Source organism: Hemiscyllium ocellatum, chromosome 31 (genome assembly GCF_020745735.1).
Source record: "Hemiscyllium ocellatum isolate sHemOce1 chromosome 31, sHemOce1.pat.X.cur, whole genome shotgun sequence".
NCBI lineage: Eukaryota > Metazoa > Chordata > Chondrichthyes > Orectolobiformes > Hemiscylliidae > Hemiscyllium > Hemiscyllium ocellatum.
Genome location: NC_083431.1, coordinates 47011005 through 47032377, shown reverse-complemented (window position 1 = coordinate 47032377; position 21373 = coordinate 47011005). Strand labels below are relative to the sequence as shown.

At 50.4% G+C, this 21373-nt stretch overlaps 1 protein-coding gene across 2 annotated transcripts in view; it reads left to right on the top strand.

Moving 5' to 3' along the window:
- The first annotated feature begins 3352 nt into the window (after nucleotides 1–3352).
- Nucleotides 3353–21373, top strand: part of ap2b1 (adaptor related protein complex 2 subunit beta 1) — a 313188-nt gene continuing 295167 nt past the window's right edge. For both annotated transcript variants that reach the window (XM_060848300.1, XM_060848299.1), the window contains exons 1-3: nucleotides 3353–3441; nucleotides 18213–18270; nucleotides 20886–20991. In XM_060848300.1, the coding sequence (XP_060704283.1) occupies nucleotides 18234–18270; nucleotides 20886–20991 (143 nt within the window). In that variant the 5' untranslated portion in view covers nucleotides 3353–3441; nucleotides 18213–18233. The remainder of the gene's footprint in view (nucleotides 3442–18212; nucleotides 18271–20885; nucleotides 20992–21373) is intronic.

Sequence of the window (21373 nt, the reverse complement as noted above, 5' to 3'; positions counted from 1 at the left end):
TTCATGGGATACAGTCACACAGATCCTGAAGGTTTATCCACTTTTATATTTTCTAAGACCTCCAGCACTTCCTCTTTTGTAATCTGAACTGCTTTCAAAACATCAACATGCATTTCCCTTTCTTTCATTTCTTTCTTCACAGTAAAAACTGACACAAAACATTCATCTAATATCTCTCCTACCTCTTGAGGTTCAACACAAAGACGACCTCTGAACTTTAAGGGGCCCAACTCTCTCTTTAGTTGCTCAGGTCGATACAATTCAGAACCAAACTGAATACAGAATGTTCAGAACTGAGGTGAAAAAAGCAAATATGAGGAGCAACGATGGATTATGCGAAGAGACTTGCAGCTAACATAAATGGAATTCTCAAAATCTTCTATAAACACAGCAACAGTAAAAGGGTTGTAAAAGGAGGAGTAGGGCTAATTAAGGATCAAAAAGGAGTTTGACACTTAAGTGACATTAGACATGGCTGAGATGAATAATGAATGAATACTTTGCATCTGTATTTATCATGGAGGTAGATACTGTCCAGGCCATGCTGACAGAAGAACTCAGACACTCCACGGGTTTGAAATTAGTCAAGAGGTTTTGGATAAGCTATTACTATTTAAAGCTGATAAGGCCCTGGGATCAGACTAGATACATCCAGGGATATGGAGAGTATTTGAGAGTGGAAATTGCAGATGCACCGGCAATGATCTTTCAGTCATCGCTACATTCAGCGCTGGTGCAGACGGTTGGAGATTTGCAAAATTAATGCCCTTGTTGAAAGTGATTGCTTAAGTCAGCCCAGCAATCATAGAACTTTTGGTTTAACTCTAGTGACAATGAAACATTTAGAAGCGCTTATTTGGTATAGAACTAATTGTCACATGAAAAAACGTGTATTAGTTGGGAGGAGTCAGTGTGGACTTGTTAAAGGAAAATCTTATTGAACTTACTTTCAGGAGATATTTGAAGAGGTAACAGAGAGGGTTGATGATGGGAAAGTTATTGTGGTGTCCATGAACTTTCAAAAGGCTTTTGATACAATACCACGCAACAGATTTGTGAGGAAAGATATAGGTCATGGGAAAAAAAACGTCAGTAGCAACACGGCTACAGAATTTTCTGGGGAATAGGGAATAAAATATATTGGGTAATGGATCTTTTTCAGTCTGGAAGAAGGCTTGTAGTGGAGTTCCTCATGGGTTACCAATAGAACCTTTGCTTTTCCTGATATATACAGTACTAATGATTGAGATCTTGGTGTGCAGGGGACAATTTCAAAGTGTTGTGGATGATCTGAACTTTGGAACAACTGAAAATCACGAGGAGGACCGTGTAGAGTTCAAAATAGCATAGACAAACTGAGGGATTATGAGGATAGTTGCAGAAGGTTCAATGCAGAGAAATGAGAAGTGGTTCACTTTGGTACAAAGAACACAAAGGGACAATCTAAAATAAAGGGTATTATTCTGAAGGGTGTGCAGGAACAGAGAGACCAGGAAGTGTATGTATGTAAGCCACACCTGGCAGGACTTCTGTAGAAAGCTTTTAACAAGGGCTTGCATTATTTTAGACTTCACTAATAGAGGCATAGGGTACAGGAACAGTAAGATTATAAAGAACTTGTATGATACATTGATTATACTGCAGTTGAGTGTTGTTTACAAGTTTGGGATCAATACAAAGGAAGGATGTTAATGCTTTGGAGAGAGTCCAGAACAGATTTACAAGAATGGTTCTGTTAATGGGATACTTCTGTTATGAGGAAAGATTGGAAAGTTCGAACTGTTTTCCTTGGAGAAGAGTAGGTTGAGAGGAGATTTGATAAAAGTTTTCAAAGTATGAAGGATCTGTACAGAGTGGATAGGGAGAAACAGATCGTAAAGCAGAGGGAACTGCCTTAAAGTGCATTACAAAAGAAGCGAATGCAAGGTGAGGGGAAATAAAAACTTTTCACGCAGAAAATGTGTGGGCTGGAATGCACTGCTTGGAAGTGTAGTGGAGTCAGGTTTTATTGAAACATTTAAGATGGTAAAAGAAGACGGAGACTGGTACTACAGTGGGCTGGTGCGGGCATGATGAGCCGAAAGTTTTCTTTCTGTAACATTAAAATTCTATAATTTACTCAACCGTCTTTTATCTAGTCAATTAAGAATTACATCGAAATGGTACGGTGCGGCCGACTGTCCAATAGTGAAGGTTTTCATGAGAAGAATGGGCTGTAGATTGTAAAACAATGTGTTCACTCTCCAAGAGGATTATAAAGAAATGAATGCATTCATTCTGAAGGCTTTATAAAATGGTGAAGGGGGTTTGCCCACTGAGGAGAGAAGGAGGCAATAAAGGGTATTAACTCTGAGGAGGTGAGATAGCAGTGATAGTTCCCCTCTGAGGGAACTGCAGAGCAGTGAAGACTCACCCTCTGAGGGGACTGTGAAGCATAGAATAGTACAGGCCCTTTGGTCATGTTGTGCTGACCTTTTATCCTACTCTAGGATCAGACAAACTTACATACCTTCATTTTACAATCAACCATGTGCCTTTCCAAGAGTCTTTTAAATTCCCGAATGTATCTGATTCTACTACCACTGCTAGCAGTGCATTCCACGCACCTACCACTCTCTGTGTAAAGAAATTACCTCTGACATTTCCCCGAAACCTTCCTCCAATCACCTTAAAATTAAGCTCCCTCGTGATAGCCATTTCTGCCCTGGGAAAAAAGTATCTGACTATTCACTCTATCTATGTCTCTGTCAAGCAGAGCAAGTTCATGCAAACAGTGAGGGCAAACACTCTGAGAGGGACTGTGGAGCATTGCGGGTTCAGCCTCTGAGAGGGACTGTGGGGCAGTGAGGGATCACTCCCCGAGGGGGACTGTGGGGCAGTGAGGGATCACTCCCCGAGGGGGACTGTGGGGCAGTGAGGGATCACTCTCTGAAGGGGACTGTGGGGCAGTGAGGGATCACTCTCTGAAGGGGACTGTGGGGCAGTGAGGGATCACTCCCCGAGGGGGACTGTGGGGCAGTGAGGGATCACTCTCTGAAGGGGACTGTGGGGCAGTGAGGGATCACTCCCCGAGGGGGACTGTGGGGCAGTGAGGGATCACTCTCTGAAGGGGACTGTGGGGCAGTGAGGGATCACTCTCTGAGGGAGATATGGGGCAGTAGGGAACCACTCTCTGAGCGGGGCTGTGGGGCAGCGAGGGATCACTCCCTGAGGGTGACTGAGTGGACATGAGGGATCAATCCCTGAGGTGGACTGTGGGGCAGTGAGGGATCACACTCTGAGGGGACACATGCTCCTCTCTGACTCTGTCCGTCCCTCCCTCTGTTCCCCCGCCCACATCCGGCGGGTGCTGCCCGGACGGTGTTTCCGGGTACACAGCGCCTCTCCCTCTCTGGGTGGCTCCATCTCCGCTCTCTCCGGTTCACCTCGGGATCCTCGCAGGTGGGTCTCTCCATCTTTATACCTCCCTCCCCCTCCCTCCCCGGCTCTGTGCTGCTGTCGCTGCTGTCTCCAGGCCTCGCTCTATCCCCCCAGACCCTGCCCGCTGCCTTCACCCTCATCCCCGGCTCCTTCCCCGACCCGCTCCCGGCCATTTCACACCGACATCACCCCCCATCACCCCCCCCACCCCCCATCACCCCCCCACCCACCCCCCATCACCCCCCCACCCCCCATCACCCCCCCCACCCCCCATCACACCCCCATCACCCCCCCACACCCCCCCCACCCCCCACCCCCCATCACCCCCATCACCCCCATCACCCCCCATCACCCCCCCACCCCCCATCACCCCCCCCACCCCCCATCACCCCCCCACCCCCCATCACCCCCACCCCCCCCCCATCACCCCCCCACCCCCCATCACCCCCCCACCCCCCATCACCCCCCCACCCCCCACCACCCCCCCCACCCCCCATCACCCCCCCCCACCCCCCATCACCCCCCCCCCCCCATCACCCCCCCATCACCCCCATCACCCCCCCATCACCCCCCACCCCCCATCACCCCCCCACCCCCCATCACCCCCCCCACCCCCCCCCCCCCCACCCCCCATCACCCCCCCCACCCCCCCACCCCCCCACCCCCCCACCCCCCATCACCCCCCACCCCATCACCCCCCCCACCCCCCATCACCCCCCCACCCCCCATCACCCCCATCACCCCCCATCACCCCCCCCCACCCCCCACCATCACCCCCCCAGCCCCACCCCCACCCTCACCCCCCACCCCCACCCCCACCCCCATCACCCCCCCCACACCCACCATCACCCCCCCCAGCCCCACCCCCACCATCACCCCCCCACCCCCACCCCTTCCCCCCATCACTCCCCCCCCACCCCCCCATCACTCCCCCCCACCCCCCCATCACTCCCCCCCACACCCCCATCACTTCCCCCCCACACCCCCATCACTTCCCCGCATCACTTCCCCCCATCACCACCCCCCCACACCCCCATCACTTCCCCCCACCCCCCAATCACTTCCCCCCACCCCCCATCACTTACCCCCCCACCCCCCATCACTTACCCCCCATCTCTTCCCCCCCACCCCCCCATCTCTTCCCCCCCACCCCCCCATCACTTCCCCCCCACCCCCCCATCACTTCCCCCCCCCCCCCATCACCCCCCCATCACTCCCCCCCCCCCACCCCCCCATCACTCCCCCCACCCCCCCATCACTCCCCCCCCCCCCCCCCATCACTCCCCCCCCACACCCCCATCACTTCCCCCCCCACACCCCCATCACTTCCCCCCCCACACCCCCATCACTTCCCCGCATCACTTCCCCCCATCACCTCCCCCCACACCCCCATCACTTCCCCCCACACCCCCATAACTTCCCCCCAACCCCCCAATCACTTCCCCCCACCCCCCATCACTTACCCCCCCACCCCCCATCACTTACCCCCATCTCTTCCCCCCCACCCCCCCATCTCTTCCCCCCCACCCCCCCATCTCTTCCCCCCACCCCCCCATCACTTCCCCCCCCATCCCCATCACTTCCCCCCCCCCCCCACCCCCCCATCACTTCCCCCCCACCCCCCCATCACTTCCCCCCCCACCCCCCCATCACTTCCCCCCCACCCCCCCATCACTTCCCCCCCACCCCCCTATCACTTCCCCCCCACCCCCCCATCACTTCCCCCCATCACTTCCCCCCATCACTTCCCCCCCATCACTTCCCCCCATCACTACCCCCCCATCACTACCCCCCCACCCCCATCACTACCCCCCCCACACCCCCATCACTTCCCCCCCCACACCCCCATCACTTCCCCCCCCCACACCCCCATCACTTCCCCCCCCACACCCCCATCACTTCCCCCCCCACACCCCCATCACTTCCCCCCCACACCCCCATCACTTCCCCCCCCACACCCCCATCACTTCCCCCCCCACACCCCCATCACTTCCCCCCCCACACCCCCATCACTTCCCCCCCCACACCCCCATCACTTCCCCCCCCACACCCCCATCACTTCCCCCCATCACTTCCCCCATCACTTCCCCCCATCACTTCCCCCCATCACTTCCCCCCATCACTTCCCCCCATCACTTCCCCCCATCACTTCCCCCCATCACTTCCCCCCATCACCACCCCCACACACCCCCATCACTTCCCCCCATCACCACCCCCATCACTTCCCCCCCACACCCCTATCACTTCCCCCCCACCCCCCATCACTTCCCCCCCACCCCCCCATCACTTCCCCCCCACCCCCCATCACTTCCCCCCCACCCCCCATCACTTCCCCCCCCCACCCCCCATCACTTCCCCCCATCACTTCCCCCCATCACTTCCCCCCATCACTTCCCCCCATCACTTCCCCCCATCACTTCCCCCCATCACTCCCCCCCATCACTTCCCCCCCATCACTTCCCCCCCATCACTTCCCCCCCATCACTTCCCCCCCATCACCACCCCCCCACACCCCCATCACTTCCCCCCCACACCCCTATCACTTCCCCCCCCACACCCCCATCACTTCCCCCATCACTTCCCCCCCCCCACACACCCCCATCACTTCCCCCCCCCACACCCCCATCACTTCCCCCCCCCACACCCCCATCACTTCCCGCCCCACACACCCCCCCATCACTTCCCCCCCACACACCCCCATCATTTCCCCATCACCTCCCCCCCACACCCCTATCACTTCCCCCATCACTTCCCCCCCACACCCCTATCACTTCCCCTATCACTTCCCCCCATCACCACCCCCACACACCCCCATCACTTCCCCCCCATTACCACCCCCATCACTTCCCCCCCACACCCCTATCACTTCCCCCCCCCCCACCCCCCCCATCACTTCCCCCCCCACCCCCCCATCACTTCCCCCCCACCCCCCCATCACTTCCCCCCCCACCCCCCCATCACTTCCCCCCCCCACCCCCCCATCACTTCCCCCCCACCCCCCCATCACTTCCCCCCCACCCCCCCATCACTTCCCCCCCACCCCCCCATCACTTCCCCCCCACCCCCCATCACTTCCCCCCCCACTTCCCCCCATCACTTCCCCCCATCACTTCCCCCCCATCACTTCCCCCCCATCACTTCCCCCCCATCACTTCCCCCCCATCACTTCCCCCCCATCACTTCCCCCCCACACCCCCATCACTTCCCCCCCACACCCCCATCACTTCCCCCCCACACCCCTATCACTTCCCCCATCACTTCCCCCCCCACACCCCCATCACTTCCCCCATCACTTCCCCCCCACACCCCCATCACTTCCCCCCCACACCCCTATCACTTCCCCCCCACACCCCTATCACTTCCCCCATCACTTCCCCCCCCACACCCCCATCACTTCCCCCATCACTTCCCCCCCCACACACCCCCATCACTTCCCCCCCACACCCCTATCACTTCCCCCATCACTTCCCCCCCCCACCCCCATCACTTCCTGCCCCACACACCCCCCCATCACTTCCCCCCCACACACCCCCATCATTTCCCCATCACCTCCCCCCCACACCCCTATCACTTCCCCCATCACTTCCCCCCCACACCCCTATCACTTCCCCCATCACTTCCCCTCCCACACCCCATCACTTCCCCTATCACTTCCCCTATCACTTCCCCCCCCCCACACACCCCCATCACTTCCCCCCCATCACCTCCCCCACACACCCCCATCACCTCCCCCACACACCCCCATCACCTCCCCCACACACCCCCATCACTTCCCCATCACCTCCCCCCCACACCACTATCACTTCCCCCCCCACACCCCTATCACTTCCCCCATCACTTCCCCCCCACACCCCTATCACTTCCCCTATCACTTCCCCCATCACTTCCCCCATCACTTCCCCCATCACTTCCCCCATCACTTCCCCCATCACTTCCCCCATCACTTCCCCCATCACTTCCCCCATCACTTCCCCCATCACTTCCCCCATCACTTCCCCCATCACTTCCCCCATCACTTCCCCCATCACTTCCCCCATCACTTCCCCCATCACTTCCCCCATCACTTCCCCCATCACTTCCCCCATCACTTCCCCCATCACTTCCCCCATCACTTCCCCCATCACTTCCCCCATCACTTCCCCCATCACTTCCCCCATCACTTCCCCCATCACTTCCCCCATCACTTCCCCCCCATCACTTCCCCCCATCACTTCCCCCCCATCACTTCCCCCCATCACTTCCCCCCATCACTTCCCCCCCATCACTTCCCCCCCATCACTTCCCCCCCATCACTTCCCCCCATCACTTCCCCCCATCACTTCCCCCCCATCACTTCCCCCCCATCACTTCCCCCCCATCACTTCCCCCCCATCACTTCCCCCCCATCACTTCCCCCCCATCACTTCCCCCCCATCACTTCCCCCCCATCACTTCCCCCCCATCACTTCCCCCCCATCACTTCCCCCCCATCACCTCCCCCACACACCCCCATCACTTCCCCCCATCACCTCCCCCACACACCCCCATCACTTCCCCCCATCACCTCCCCCACACACCCCCATCACCTCCCCCAAACACCCCCATCACCTCCCCCACACACCCCCATCACTTCCCCCCACACACACCCCCATCACTCCCCCCCCACACCCCCATCACTCCCCCCCCCACACCCCCATCACTTCCCCCATCACTTCCCCCATCACTTCCCCCATCACTTCCCCCATCACTTCCCCCCCCCCACACACCCCCATCACTTCCCCCCCACACCCCTATCACTTCCCCCATCACTTCCCCCCCCACACCCCCATCACTTCCCGCCCCACACACCCCCCCCATCACTTCCCCCCCACACACCCCCATCATTTCCCCATCACCTCCCCCCCACACCCCTATCACTTCCCCCATCACTTCCCCCCCACACCCCTATCACTTCCCCTATCACTTCCCCTATCACTTCCCCCCCCACACACCCCCATCACTTCCCCCCATCACCTCCCCCACACACCCCCATCACCTCCCCCACACACCCCCATCACTTCCCCCCCACACACACCCCCATCACTCCCCCCCCCCACACCCCCATCACTTCCCCCATCACTTCCCCCATCACTTCCCCCCCCCACACACCCCCATCACTTCCCCCCCACACCCCTATCACTTCCCCCATCACTTCCCCCCCCACACCCCCATCACTTCCCGCCCCACACACCCCCCCATCACTTCCCCCCCACACACCCCCATCATTTCCCCATCACCTCCCCCCCACACCCCTATCACTTCCCCCATCACTTCCCCCCCCACACCCCTATCACTTCCCCCCCACACCCCTATCACTTCCCCCATCACTTCCCCCCCCACACCCCTATCACTTCCCCTATCACTTCCCCCATCACTTCCCCCCCCACACCCCTATCACTTCCCCTATCACTTCCCCTATCACTTCCCCTATCACTTCCCCTATCACTTCCCCTATCACTTCCCCCCCCACACAGCCCCATCACTTCCCCCCCATCACTTCCCCCCCATCACCTCCCCCACACACCCCCATCACTTCCCCCCATCACTTCCCCCCCACACCCCCATCACCTCCCCCAAACACCCCCATCACTTCCCCCCCACACACACCCCCATCACTTCCCCCCCACACCCCATCACTTCCCCCCCACACCCCCATCACTTCCCCCCCCACACCCCCATCACTTCCCCCCCACACCCCCATCACTTCCCCCCCACACCCCCGTCACTTCCCCCCCCCACACCCCCGTCACTTCCCCCCCACACCCCCGTCACTTCCCCCCCACACCCCCGTCACTTCCCCCCCACACCCCCGTCACTTCCCCCCCACACCCCCGTCACTTCCCCCCCACACCCCCGTCACTTCCCCCCCCACACCCCCGTCACTTCCCCCCCACACCCCCGTCACTTCCCCCCCCCACACCCCCGTCACTTCCCCCCCCCCACACCCCGTCACTTCCCCCCCCCACACCCCCGTCACTTCCCCCCCCCACACCCCCGTCACTTCCCCCCCCCCACCCCCCGTCACTTCCCCCCCCCACACCCCTGTCACTTCCCCCCCCCACACCCCCGTCACTTCCCCCCCCCACACCCCCGTCACTTCCCCCCCCACACCCCCGTCACTTCCCCCCCCACACCCCCGTCACTTCCCCCCCCACACCCCCGTCACTTCCCCCCCCACACCCCCGTCACTTCCCCCCCACACCCCCGTCACTTCCCCCCCCACACCCCGTCACTCCCCCCCCCCCCACACCCCCGTCACTCCCCCCGTCACTCCCCCCCACACCCCCGTCACTCCCCCCCCACACCCCGTCACTTCCCCCCCACACCCCGTCACTCTCCCCCCCCACACCCCGTCACTCCCCCCCCCCCCACACCCCCACTCTCCCCCCCCCCCCCCACACCCCCCGTCACTTCCCCCCCCACACCCCGTCACTCCCCCCCCCACACCCCGTCACTCCCCCCCCACACCCCGTCACTCTCCCCCCCCCACACCCCGTCACTCCTCCCCCCCCACACCCCGTCACTCCCCCCCCCCCCACACCCAGTCACTCCCCCCCCACACCCCGTCACTCCCCCCCCACTCCCCCCCCCCACACCCCGTCACTCCCCCCCACACCCCATCACTTCCCCCCCCACACCCCATCACTTCCCCCCCCACACCCCATCACTTCCCCCCCCACACCCCATCACTTCCCCCCCCATCACTTTCCCCCCCATCACTTTCCCCCCCATCACTTTCCCCCCCATCACTTTCCCCCCCATCACTTTCCCCCCATCACTTCCCCCCCACCCCACCCCCAACCCCAACCCCACCCCCACCCATGTCTTCCCCATCCCCCATCCCTTCACTTTGCAATTACTTCCCCAACTCCCCCAATTACTCCCCCCACCCCCTTCTCTATCACTTGCCCAATCCCCAATCACTTCTCCGATCCCCCACCCCCAATCACTTTTCCAACCCCCCCATCCCCACTCCCACCCCCACCCCCAATCACTTTCCTCCCCCCTGCCCCCCCGAATCACTTCCCCATTCCCTTCATAACTGCCCCACCCTATACCCTCCAAACCACTTCTCCACCTCACTTCCCCACCTGAATAACTTTTCCAACAACACCCCCCCCTCCCCCCCATGGCTGGGTAATGGAGGTTCCTCTGTATTTGGCAACCAGAGCTGATCAGGTTACCCCAGAGATCAAATGTGAAAGTGTACAGCCCACAGTACTTTTGTGGGTGAGCTCTGCAATCGCAGATGGCAATTAAAGTTGCTTTGGTCCATTGTACAAAATTATTTAATGCCAATCTTAATTATTGAACAATTCCTTGCCTTTTTAAAGCATCCCAATTGCCCCCACACTAAAAGAAATAAACTCAGGTTGGGGAATTAAACGCAAGGCCAGTGGAAGTGTTCCTAACTCTGAACCAAAAGGAGGCCTGACTCAAGTCTCACCTGGTCCTGAGGTGGATAATAACATCTTTAAGCAGGTTGATCAGGAAAATAGTATAAAACAAACCCATGGAAGCTCCTCTTGTCGCAAAGTGGTAGTGTCCTTGACCCTAGACCCAAGAGTAGACAGGCAGGAGGCTGGAAGAACACAGCAAGTCAGGCAGCATCAGGAGATGGTGAAGTCGACGTTTCAGGATTGACCTGAAGAAGGATTACACCCGAAACTTCGACTTCCCTACCTCCTGATGCTGCCTCGTTGCTATGTTCTTCCAGCCTCCTGCCTGTCTACTTTGGATTCCTTGGACTGAAGAGGCCTAGCTACTCCACAGGGGTATCCCAACATACAAACTATACAAACGGGTTGATTGGGACATTTAAAACTAAAGCCTTCCATTCTTAAAGTGCTGATACTTTGAGGAACCAAGCATAACTAAAGACCCTGAGTTGAATTATTGAACTGGTTTCAGACAGGACGGGCATTTGGACTGGGCACATTCTGTGGTCAAGGGAGAAATCCACAAACAATCAACCCTCCAAGGTCCCATTCTTCTTGCTCTGACTGGAACTTGGACTGGGCCATGACAGCTTCCATTGTTGAATAGTTCACAGACACTCATTGCAAATGATCACTTGGTCAAGATGCTTGGGAAGTTAATACCTTCAGAAAACCAATCCCAAGAACAAGACCACAACTTGTTGTACGTGAGATGCCCAGATGTTCACTTGTTAGAATGACACGTCTGTTAGTGTAATTACATCACTTTGGTAAAGCATTATGATAGAAGTTCATTTTAGAATTGTCTAATTGAACTGCATTAAAAACATCGACTGTATATTTCTCACTTGCACCAAGAATGAGCATGTAAGCTGAAGTTTTAGAATAGTATAGAATAGCAATTTATTGTCACTTGTATTTATGAAAATACAATGAGAATGTGTATAAGTCACCACAATTTGGTGTCATGTTAATTACAGAAGTTATAAAAGAAATAATTGAGACAAAGTTAGGACAAAATTCATCTTTTGCTTCCCCCACGGTAATCTGGGTTTATGGAGTGGCTACAGGACTCCACTGCCAAAGTTGCCCCAGAGGCCACCAAAGCAAGGATTTCCAGACCAGACCCACCACGTTGTCAACTTTGAAGCCACTGCATTGCACCATAGCACTGAGGGACAGAGTGGACCCACCAAGGTGCTGACGCTGAAGCCATCGCCACTTCAGTTGCCACATGAAGCTGCCACATTTCTTCCACAGCCACAAGGAAGGAACCTGACCCACCATGCCGCATGGAGGAACGGATCAGACCCACTATGATGAAGCCTTTGATTAAGTCATGGCCACGAGAAATGGACGTCTGGATCCGCCGCGCTGCCACTGCCACAGCGGGTCCGGGCAACCACCTTCCTCCTCTGCAGCGGCAAAAAAGAAGAAAAAGTGAACTTTGATATAAAAGAAAATTGAAGAAATAAAGAAACAAAACAAAAAGAACAAAGAAGAATGCAGCTGGCCAGGTGAGCTGGAACATACGAGCACAGAGCCCGAACACTTCCTCCCCTGCCATTGCTGCTGTTTCGTAATAAGTATTGATGATTTTAGGACTGTCACCCGTGAAACTGGCTGAGTTCAGAGTGATAGATATTTTGCAGTATCAATGTGTGAAATAACCTCTGCATTTTTATAATCCTGTCGCCATCAAGAACGTTTCAACATGTTTCTTGGATAGGGCAGGAAAAGGAAGACCTAAAAAAATGCTGAATATTAAATTGCATTATTTGAGTTTTGTTTACTCTATCTCCTCATCTTGAATTTTGATTCCATTTCTTTTCCTTGTCTCCTGTTGGTGTTGACTCCTTGCTGGGATGTAGTTCCATGGGCAATATACATCTTTTGTACCCAAATGACCAATAATTTACATTGAGGTTCAAAGGTAACAAAATGTTTGGCTACAACATGTCCTAGGATAATATCTTTTTAAAGAATATGATAATTAGGTAGAAAATTTGCTTGTCATTCTTGAAGGCAGTGCATCTTATTGATATATTTTGTAAATTGAGTAATGATTTCTGCCTGCTGAGTTTTTGAGGAAATTTAGATTGAGCATCTTAACCTCCTGTTCCATTTTTATCTTCGACAGCCTGGAAACAGATATGTTCTGTTTATTGAAATCTTGGCTTTAAGCTGTTACTAGGATAATGATGTGTAAGTTGCTGCTGAGTTGCTGTGTGACTCGAGGTGAGATTGTTTCTGTTTAGGACTGCATTAGAGTGTGCAGTGGTTTCCAGTGTTGAGAATGATTGCTTCTGAAAGAGTGCTAACCTTTCTGATGTTTGGGAGAGGCATGGTTTCTGTGACAGCAAATTTCAACCCTGTCGAATTGTGGCAAGAATTCAGAGATCCCTGTCATATACATGGTTCAGTCAGTAGCTGTCTACAGCAAAATAATGAAAACAAAATGAGCCTATAATTGTCAATATTATAGTAAAATCATGTTTTTGAACTAACTTTAGTGAGTGAGGAAGCTAACAAACCAAGCAAGGGATAAATAGAATATCCCCCTCCTGGACTGAAAGCAGCAAGCATGTTATTGGTAAATTCTGCAGTGTTTAGATTAGATTAGATTACTTACAGTGTGGAAACAGGCCCTTCGGTCCAACAAGTCCACACCGATCCGCCAAAGCGCAACCCACCCATACCCCTACATTTACCCCTTACCTAACACTACGGGCAATTTAGCATGGCCAATTCACCTGACCCGCACATCTTTGGACTGTGGGAGGAAACCAGAGCACCCGGAGAAAACCCACGCAGACACGGGGAGAACGTGCAAACTCCACACAGTCAGTCGCCTGAGTCGGGAATTGAACCCAGGTCTCGGGCGCTGTGAGGCAGCAGTGCTAACCATTGTGCCACAGTGCCGCCCAGTTACTCCAGTATCCTGATAGTTGAAGGTGACAATAATGATGAGACATCAGAAGCTATTGTCAGGAGGATTTCCATGAGTTGTGTCAGTCAGATATATCTAATTTTCCGTGGTTGAATTATTGTCTGCTCAAACATTGGCTTGAGTCTGGGCTTGACGGGATAATAGATTCAGAATTGGTCTTTGGCTATTATCTATGTTTGGTGAAAACTTTAGAATTGAGATAACACATTTCTTCACTAAAAGGGTTGTGAATATTTGAAATTCCCTGTGCCTGGAGCTGTGGATGCTCTGTCAGTGACTGATGGATTTTCTTTTTGAATACTCAAGGAATTAAGGCATATGGGATTCGTGTAGGAACTTGTAGCTATGGTAAAAGATCAGACATGCTTTTATTGAATGATAGAGCAGGCTTGTCAGTCTGAACATCTCATGCTGCTATTCCTTATTTGTCTACAAATATTTTGAGTATAATGTTGGAATTAAGATTTTATAAAAATTTGGGATTGTATTTTTCATTTTCACCTAAATTAAATGGGGGTCATGTGACCTGGCCTGAGTTCTGATTACGGTAAGCCTAGCTACTTTGATTATTAAAGAGAGGTCAAGGGAGTTTTACTGTGAAGAAGGTACAAGAGATTCAGACTTTTAGACAATGGCACGAACATCTGCAGCGACAGTGAATAGACTCGGTCTCCAAGTTTGTGCGATGTATTAAATATGTTAGTTTAGCAGTTTAATTAGTTTCAAGTTGGAGTTGGGGTTTTAGAAGTTAATCGGTTAGTAATTCTACCTGAATGCAAAGTCATGCTGATTCATGTTGCCATGGAGGCAGACTTTGAGAGAGGAGGGTTTCTCAGATAGCTCTGGAGCTAGCAGACCTAAGTCAGTCTGCCAGGATGAGAGAGAGCAAGTTTCTGTGGTTTACCGTGCAGGTGGGAGCTATTGGTTGGATTGAACAGACCAAATTCATGAGGATTTAAAACTAGGCTGGAAAAAGCTTGAGCCAGAGCATTGCCAGAAAAATTCATCATGGAAGACAGTTCTGTGGTTAAAAGTTACCAGACTGGGAAAGGAAATGGATAGAATTAAGATCACTGAAGCTAAGAATCACTTTGGCTTGCTCTGGTAGAATTGAGTTTAAACGGTGTAAACTATGTCTATGAAGTGTGTGTGTGTGTGTGTGTGTGTGTGTGTGTGTTCGTTCAAAGTAGGAAGGAAATGTTGTATTCTACGGTTCAGACTAAAATTTGATGACATAAATGATGTCTCATTGATGTTTTTATTTATTTGTTACCTTGTGTGTCTGAAAACCTGACATTCTTTCAGTTGGAAGTTGGAATTTCCTTCAGAATGTTGTTGGTTTCTCTAAGAAATGTAACAACATCAAGGTAGGGTGTAATTGGTGGGAGCTGTTTGTAATGTAGAATTAACTAGATCTTTCATTTTGATGAAAGTACTTGTTATTTTTCTCCAGCTGATTTAATGTCCTGAGAGGTTTTGTAAGAGGGAGCAATGGTAAATCAGCAGAAAGTAGGACACAGAGATTAAGGGGATAAAGCTAAATTGAAAAGAGGGTAGGAGTTTCATGAAGTATATTGAAAAGGTTAGGGGGAATGTAGTAATTGTCCCATTATGAAATTGAACATCTAATCTTCCTCTTGATCAGTGAACAGAAATGCATCCTGCGTGTTGTATTTGAGTGAGTGTGACACCGGGTTCAGAGTCTGCACAGGCCTGGTATCAGCTTGTGAGAGAGGCATGGTGAACATGAGGCCTCTCATTGTTCCAACTGAAAGAAAAGACTTCTTGCAGCCTGAGGTTTTGCTGAATATGGGTTGACATTCAATGATGTTAGCTTCTCCCAGCCTGGCTGCAGCATATCGTTTGGCAGTACTGGGTATCCTGGATTGCTCTGCAGCAGGATGTAGTTTTGGTTCTGAGATCCTGAAGCTGAGCTTGGTTGTGTTTTTGAAGCTTTCACGGGGATTGGCTAGCTTGTATTTTACACTGTTTATAAGGGAGGTGCTTGCCAATGAAAGTACTTTTGTCTGTGCGCCTCCTCAAAGTGGCATGTTACAAACTTTCTGCTTCTTGGAAAATGACTTGTGTAGAAATTGCAACAGAGCTAGCCCCAACTCAACCATTTCACATTCATGTTGTCCTCCATATGAGCACAAGATCTGAGTGCCTACCCCTCACCGGATCCCTTTTTATACATAGCTTTAAGCTCCAGCTCTGGATTGAAGAAGAGAGCTTCCTACTCTAACCTTGCCACATGTCATACTTGTGTCTCCTTGTATCACCTCTGTTCTAGGCTAAAAGATGAAAGCTAATCTTTTGTTGTATGAACAATCTTTTATTCTTTTATGGGATGTGGGTGTTGCAATTAAGGCCAGCACTTGGCCGTTGCTTCTTGTCCTTGGACTGAGTGTCTTGCGAGGTCATTTCGTTTCAAAGTCAACCACATTGCTGTGGGTCTGGAGTTGCCAGACCAGGAAGGAACGGTACATTTCTTTTGCTAAAAGATATCAGTGAATCACAACAATTGGTAATTTCATGGCCATTGTTACTGGGACTAACTTTCAATGGCAGCCTTGAGTTTACATTCTCCAAGCTGCTGTGATGGAATTGGAACACACATCCCCAGGGTTTAAGTTTGCTGTCCTGATTTACTAGTCTTTCGACATTAATACAATCCTTAGAGCAGTGTTCCTTCATCTTTCACTTGTTCTTCAGGGTTAATATCTGTCCGTCTTACCTCTAGGTTTAGTCTTACTTAGCTCTCCCCACTCAATGTTCCCTCAAGTTATTCAGCAATCCAGCCCACTATCATGATAATTGCTAGCCAAGAATTACCGTCCCAGGAGAACTAGGTCTGAGCAATAAATTCAGTCTTGTCATCCTCATCCCGGGACTAAATTGAACTGGAAAAGAAACATGAAGAAATCTGACAGCATATGGATGTGAACAAAGTGACAATGTAGAATCAAGTATGACTCAGGGCCAGCTGAGGAATAGTGCCAACGTTTTCCCAGGCAAGAGAACAAGGGACCAAAGATATTAGAGGATGTTTCAGGAAACAGTGAGGAAAAGAAACAAATCACTACAGCTGCCCCCTGGGACCCTGGTGCTGTGAGGCAGCAGTGCTAACCACTGAGCCACTGTGTTTTGGAAGTTTGTACCTTTTTATATCAGCTTTTGTTAAGATTAGACTTGAGTTCTCTCCTGAATTGCCTGCTTTCTGGGTTATAACAATATGTTAATATTTCAACCTTTAACATTTTTTTCATTTAATTAAAATGCCCTCCAATGAGTTAATTAACGTGGGAATATACTCTGGACTACAAACTCTACTCCAGAAACGATATTGGGAATAAGGGAATAATTTGATTCTGATTCCATTAGCTCTTTGGGCATGTGATGCTTGTTCTTTGTTTGTTGGTTTCTCACAGCCAGCCTGTGAAGAAAATATCACATTTTTACAACTTTGACAAATTAACAGCTGCAGCAGCTTGCTGTTGACTGACTCATTGCAGTTCTTTTAAATTCAACTCTTCACACATTATTTTGGACGGTTAGAAAAAAAAACTTGTGGCTTCTGAAGAGTTTATTGCTCACTCAAGTGAACAATATCAGTGTGGAGTTATGGAGTTATTTTTCCTCTCAATTCCAGTATCCTGAATTTGTGTCGAAATGCTCCAAGGTCAATTTTAGGAGAATTAGCTTGGTGCTAAGCCTCCAAGTGGTACTGTTTCCTTAACTTCTAACAAAAGATTCTCTCACCCACCCATTGCATTGATTGCAAATGCAAAATTTTCAGTTCTGACAAACCATGTTTATAGTCTTTACAAAGTGTATTGAAAATTTTAGAGTTGCGTTTTGTTGAACTGTTCTGTTTCTGTTTGATATTCAGGCAGCTCCCATTCATCTCAGATGGGACTGACTTAATCAAATATTGGAGACTTTATCTCCACTCTGGTTTGGATTTCATTGCAGTGAAAACAAATAACTTACATTTATATGGTGTTTTTTGCAGCCTCATTGTCTCAAAGTGACTATTCAATGAGCTATTGTTGACAGTAGTTACTATTGTAATATCAGAAATGTGTCAACAAGTTCCCATGAACACCAATGTAATGATGATGATTAGATCTGTTTTTTATTCTATGCCAAACGTTAGTCTCCAGATACAAGTCTTCAACAAAAAAGCTAAAATAGATTCACTGACTGAAGAAGTGTTTTCTCAGCTATCTATGAAAACCAAGCAGCAGTGTTCCTGAGACTACAGTAATGCTGTCTGGCATTAATGCTCACTTGAACTCTTGATGCAGTTACTAACTCATTTTCTGCTCTTGTCTCAAAAAGAAAAAGAAACAGAATTTTCTAAATTCTTTACTCTTTTGCAGGAAGCTTAAAATATTGCCACCATGACCGACTCGAAGTATTTCACCACTAATAAAAAAGGTGCGTTTTTTGGTGTGATTTCTTCTTGATTGTTTATTGTAACTGCACGTGCAACCTGACAAAACCCTGAAGTTTACGGTGTTTTAAGTTGTGTGACTATCCAGTATTGCACTTTGGGAAACTAAAGCTCAGATTATAGGAATGACACAATGATCTTCTTTCCATTATCAGCAGAACTGTTGGGAAGACAAAAGAGAATCCGAGGCGTGAGCCAACAGAAGTGGGTGTTGTGGTTACTTTCTGCCAAGTTCCTCTGCTCAGTGCAGCAGTGGTGTATGCAGAAAGGGAAAATAAAATGCATTGAAGTGTTTGAATCTGCATTGCTGTAACATTGAATATGCACTGTGTATAAAGACTAGTGCTGTGCAACAGTTTCTGGCCATGAAGTGGAAAATTGTGATGAATAAATGACCTGAAAGGTAGAATTTGACCAAGTCTAAAAAATACAGGGTTTCGATAGTAAGATGGGCTGAGAAGTGGCAGATGGAGTTTAATTCAGATAAATGCGAAGTGCTGCATTTTGGGAAAGCAAATCTTAGCAGGACTTATACACTTAATGGTAAGGTCCTAGGAAGTGTTGCTGAACAAAGAGACCTTGGAGTGCAGGTTCGTAGCTCCTTGAAAGTGGAGTCGCAGGTAGACAGGATAGTGAAGAAGGCGTTTGATATGCTTTCCTTTATTGGTCAGAGTATTGAGTACAGGAGTTGGGAGGTCATGTTGCAGCTGTACAGGACATTGGTTAGGCCACTGTTGGAATATTGCGTGCAATTCTGGTCTCCTTCCTATCGGAAAAATGTTGTGAAACTTGAAAGGGTTCAGAAAAGATTTACAAGTTGCCAGGATTTGAGCTACAGGGAGAGGCTGAACAGGCTGGGGCTGTTTTCCCTGGAGGGTCGAAAGCTGACGGGTGACCTTATAGAGGTTTACAAAATTATGAGGGGCATGGATAGGGTAAATAGACAAAGTATTTTCCCTGGGGTCAGGGAGTCCAGAACTAGAGGTCATAGGTTTAGGGTGAGAGGGGAAAGATATAAAAGAGACCAAAGGGGCAATTTTTTCACGCAGAGGGTGGTACATGTATGGAATGAGCTGCCAGAGGAAGTGGTGGAGGCTGGTACAATTGCAACATTTAAGAGGCATTTGGATGGTTTTATGAATAGGAAGGGTTTGGAGGGATATGGGCCGGGTGGTGGCAGGTGGGACTAGATTGGGTTGGAATATCTGGTCAGCATGGACGGGTTGGACTGAAGGGTCTGTTTCCATGCTGTACATCTCTATGACTCCATGACTTATAATTCATGAAGATTTAATTTGATACAAGCAAGGAGCTCAGCTCATGGATGGATTAATTATTACGAATGTGAGCCCTTGTGCTCAACAGATAAATTCCACTGTCGTGAATACGTTTTACTTCAGTGTACCGGGAACTTTTATGCTGATTTTTGGAGTCTTCAGCAGCGAACCAAGTACATTTCTGCTAACTCATTTGGTTTAGGGATTTATGCAACCAGATTCTTAGTATTACCATGAGCTTGTCTGTTTTTGTGGTACTCAGTATTTGCCTTAATCCGTGGTGCATTTGCTCTTGTCAACGGGTGAGATGGGAAAACACACGACTTGTTTATTTTTTGCATTTCCTGATAAAAATATGCCATATGACATTGTATTGAACTATTAAGTTCTACCATTGGCCTGTGTTGAGGAGGTTGACATTGGCTTTGGGAGTTAGTAAGTGTTCTACAGCTCCATCTGAACATGTGAATTAGGAGCTCCTCAAGATTGCTGCACTGTCACAGTAAGATCATTGATCTGATTGTAAACTGAAATCCACGTTCTTGCATACACCTGATAATGTTCAATCCTTGCTTAATAAGAGTCTACCTTTGTCTGAAAAATATTCAAGGACTCTGCTTCCACCACCTTTTCAGAAAGAGAATTCCAAAGACTCTTGAAGCTCTGAAAAAAAATCACCTCATGTCTGTTTTAAATGGGCAGCCCCTCATTTTTAAACAGTGACCCCTAATCCTAGATTCTCCCATGAGGCAGGATTCACTACCCTATCAAGATCATACTTCATATTTTTCAGTTTATTCAGTCTAAGTATAGTGCATTTACAGCTTCCTCTTTATTCATGCTGCACATTCCCTCCACGAAGAACTCCAATAGATTGTTCAAATATGATTTCCCTTGGACAAAATCGTGTTGACTCTGCTTGATTTACCTTGAATGTATCCAATTTTCCCTATGACAAATGCTAAGCAAACTGACCTGTAGCCTCCTGCTTTCCATCACCTTTTATTGAATAGAGGACAGTGGATACCCAAAAAACAGCATTCCGCATTCCAGTTCCTGGTCAATGTCCAGGGACTATGGCAGGATAGTAGAGAGGTTAGTTGATGATGGAGTAAGGGAAGATTGGTTCCAAGATTCAACAGTCTGCTACAATTTGTGTGAATAATGGTCTTGGTACCAGTGGATTGGTGATCATTGTGGATCCAGTGAACTTGGGGAGAAGGAATAAAAGGTTGAGAAACAAAGTGAAAGAACTTTCTGCTGCATCTATGGCACATGATAATTCTGCTTAATCTTGTCCACATTTTTTTTACACCTTCCAGGAGAGATATTTGAATTGAAGGCTGAACTGAATAATGAAAAGAAAGAGAAAAGAAAAGAAGCAGTTAAGAAAGTCATTGCTGCAATGACAGTTGGCAAGGATGTGAGGTAAGAGTGTGGAATAATCAACATTTACCTCTGAAGGTTTCTCTCTCAAACCTTGGTGGATATTGTGGCCTGTATCTTGTAATCCCAGTAATGGTGAGCATTGAAGATGCTATTGAGCACCACAATGACACCATAATTTGTAGGGAACCTATTTACACTCACATCTAGAAATGATGCTGTGCCTAATACTGCTGTTTGAATAGCCTGGTGTCTCCTCCGCCTGGCTCCTCAGTCCTGCTAGTGTTAGAAACGGCTGTTCAAGGAAAGGAAAAGCAGGAATTGCTAGGGAATGGGAAGGGTGGTAGAACTACTGGGAAAGCTGAAATTGAAATTACATCAAATAAAAATTGAAAATCATTTAAAATTACACATTCTAATTGGT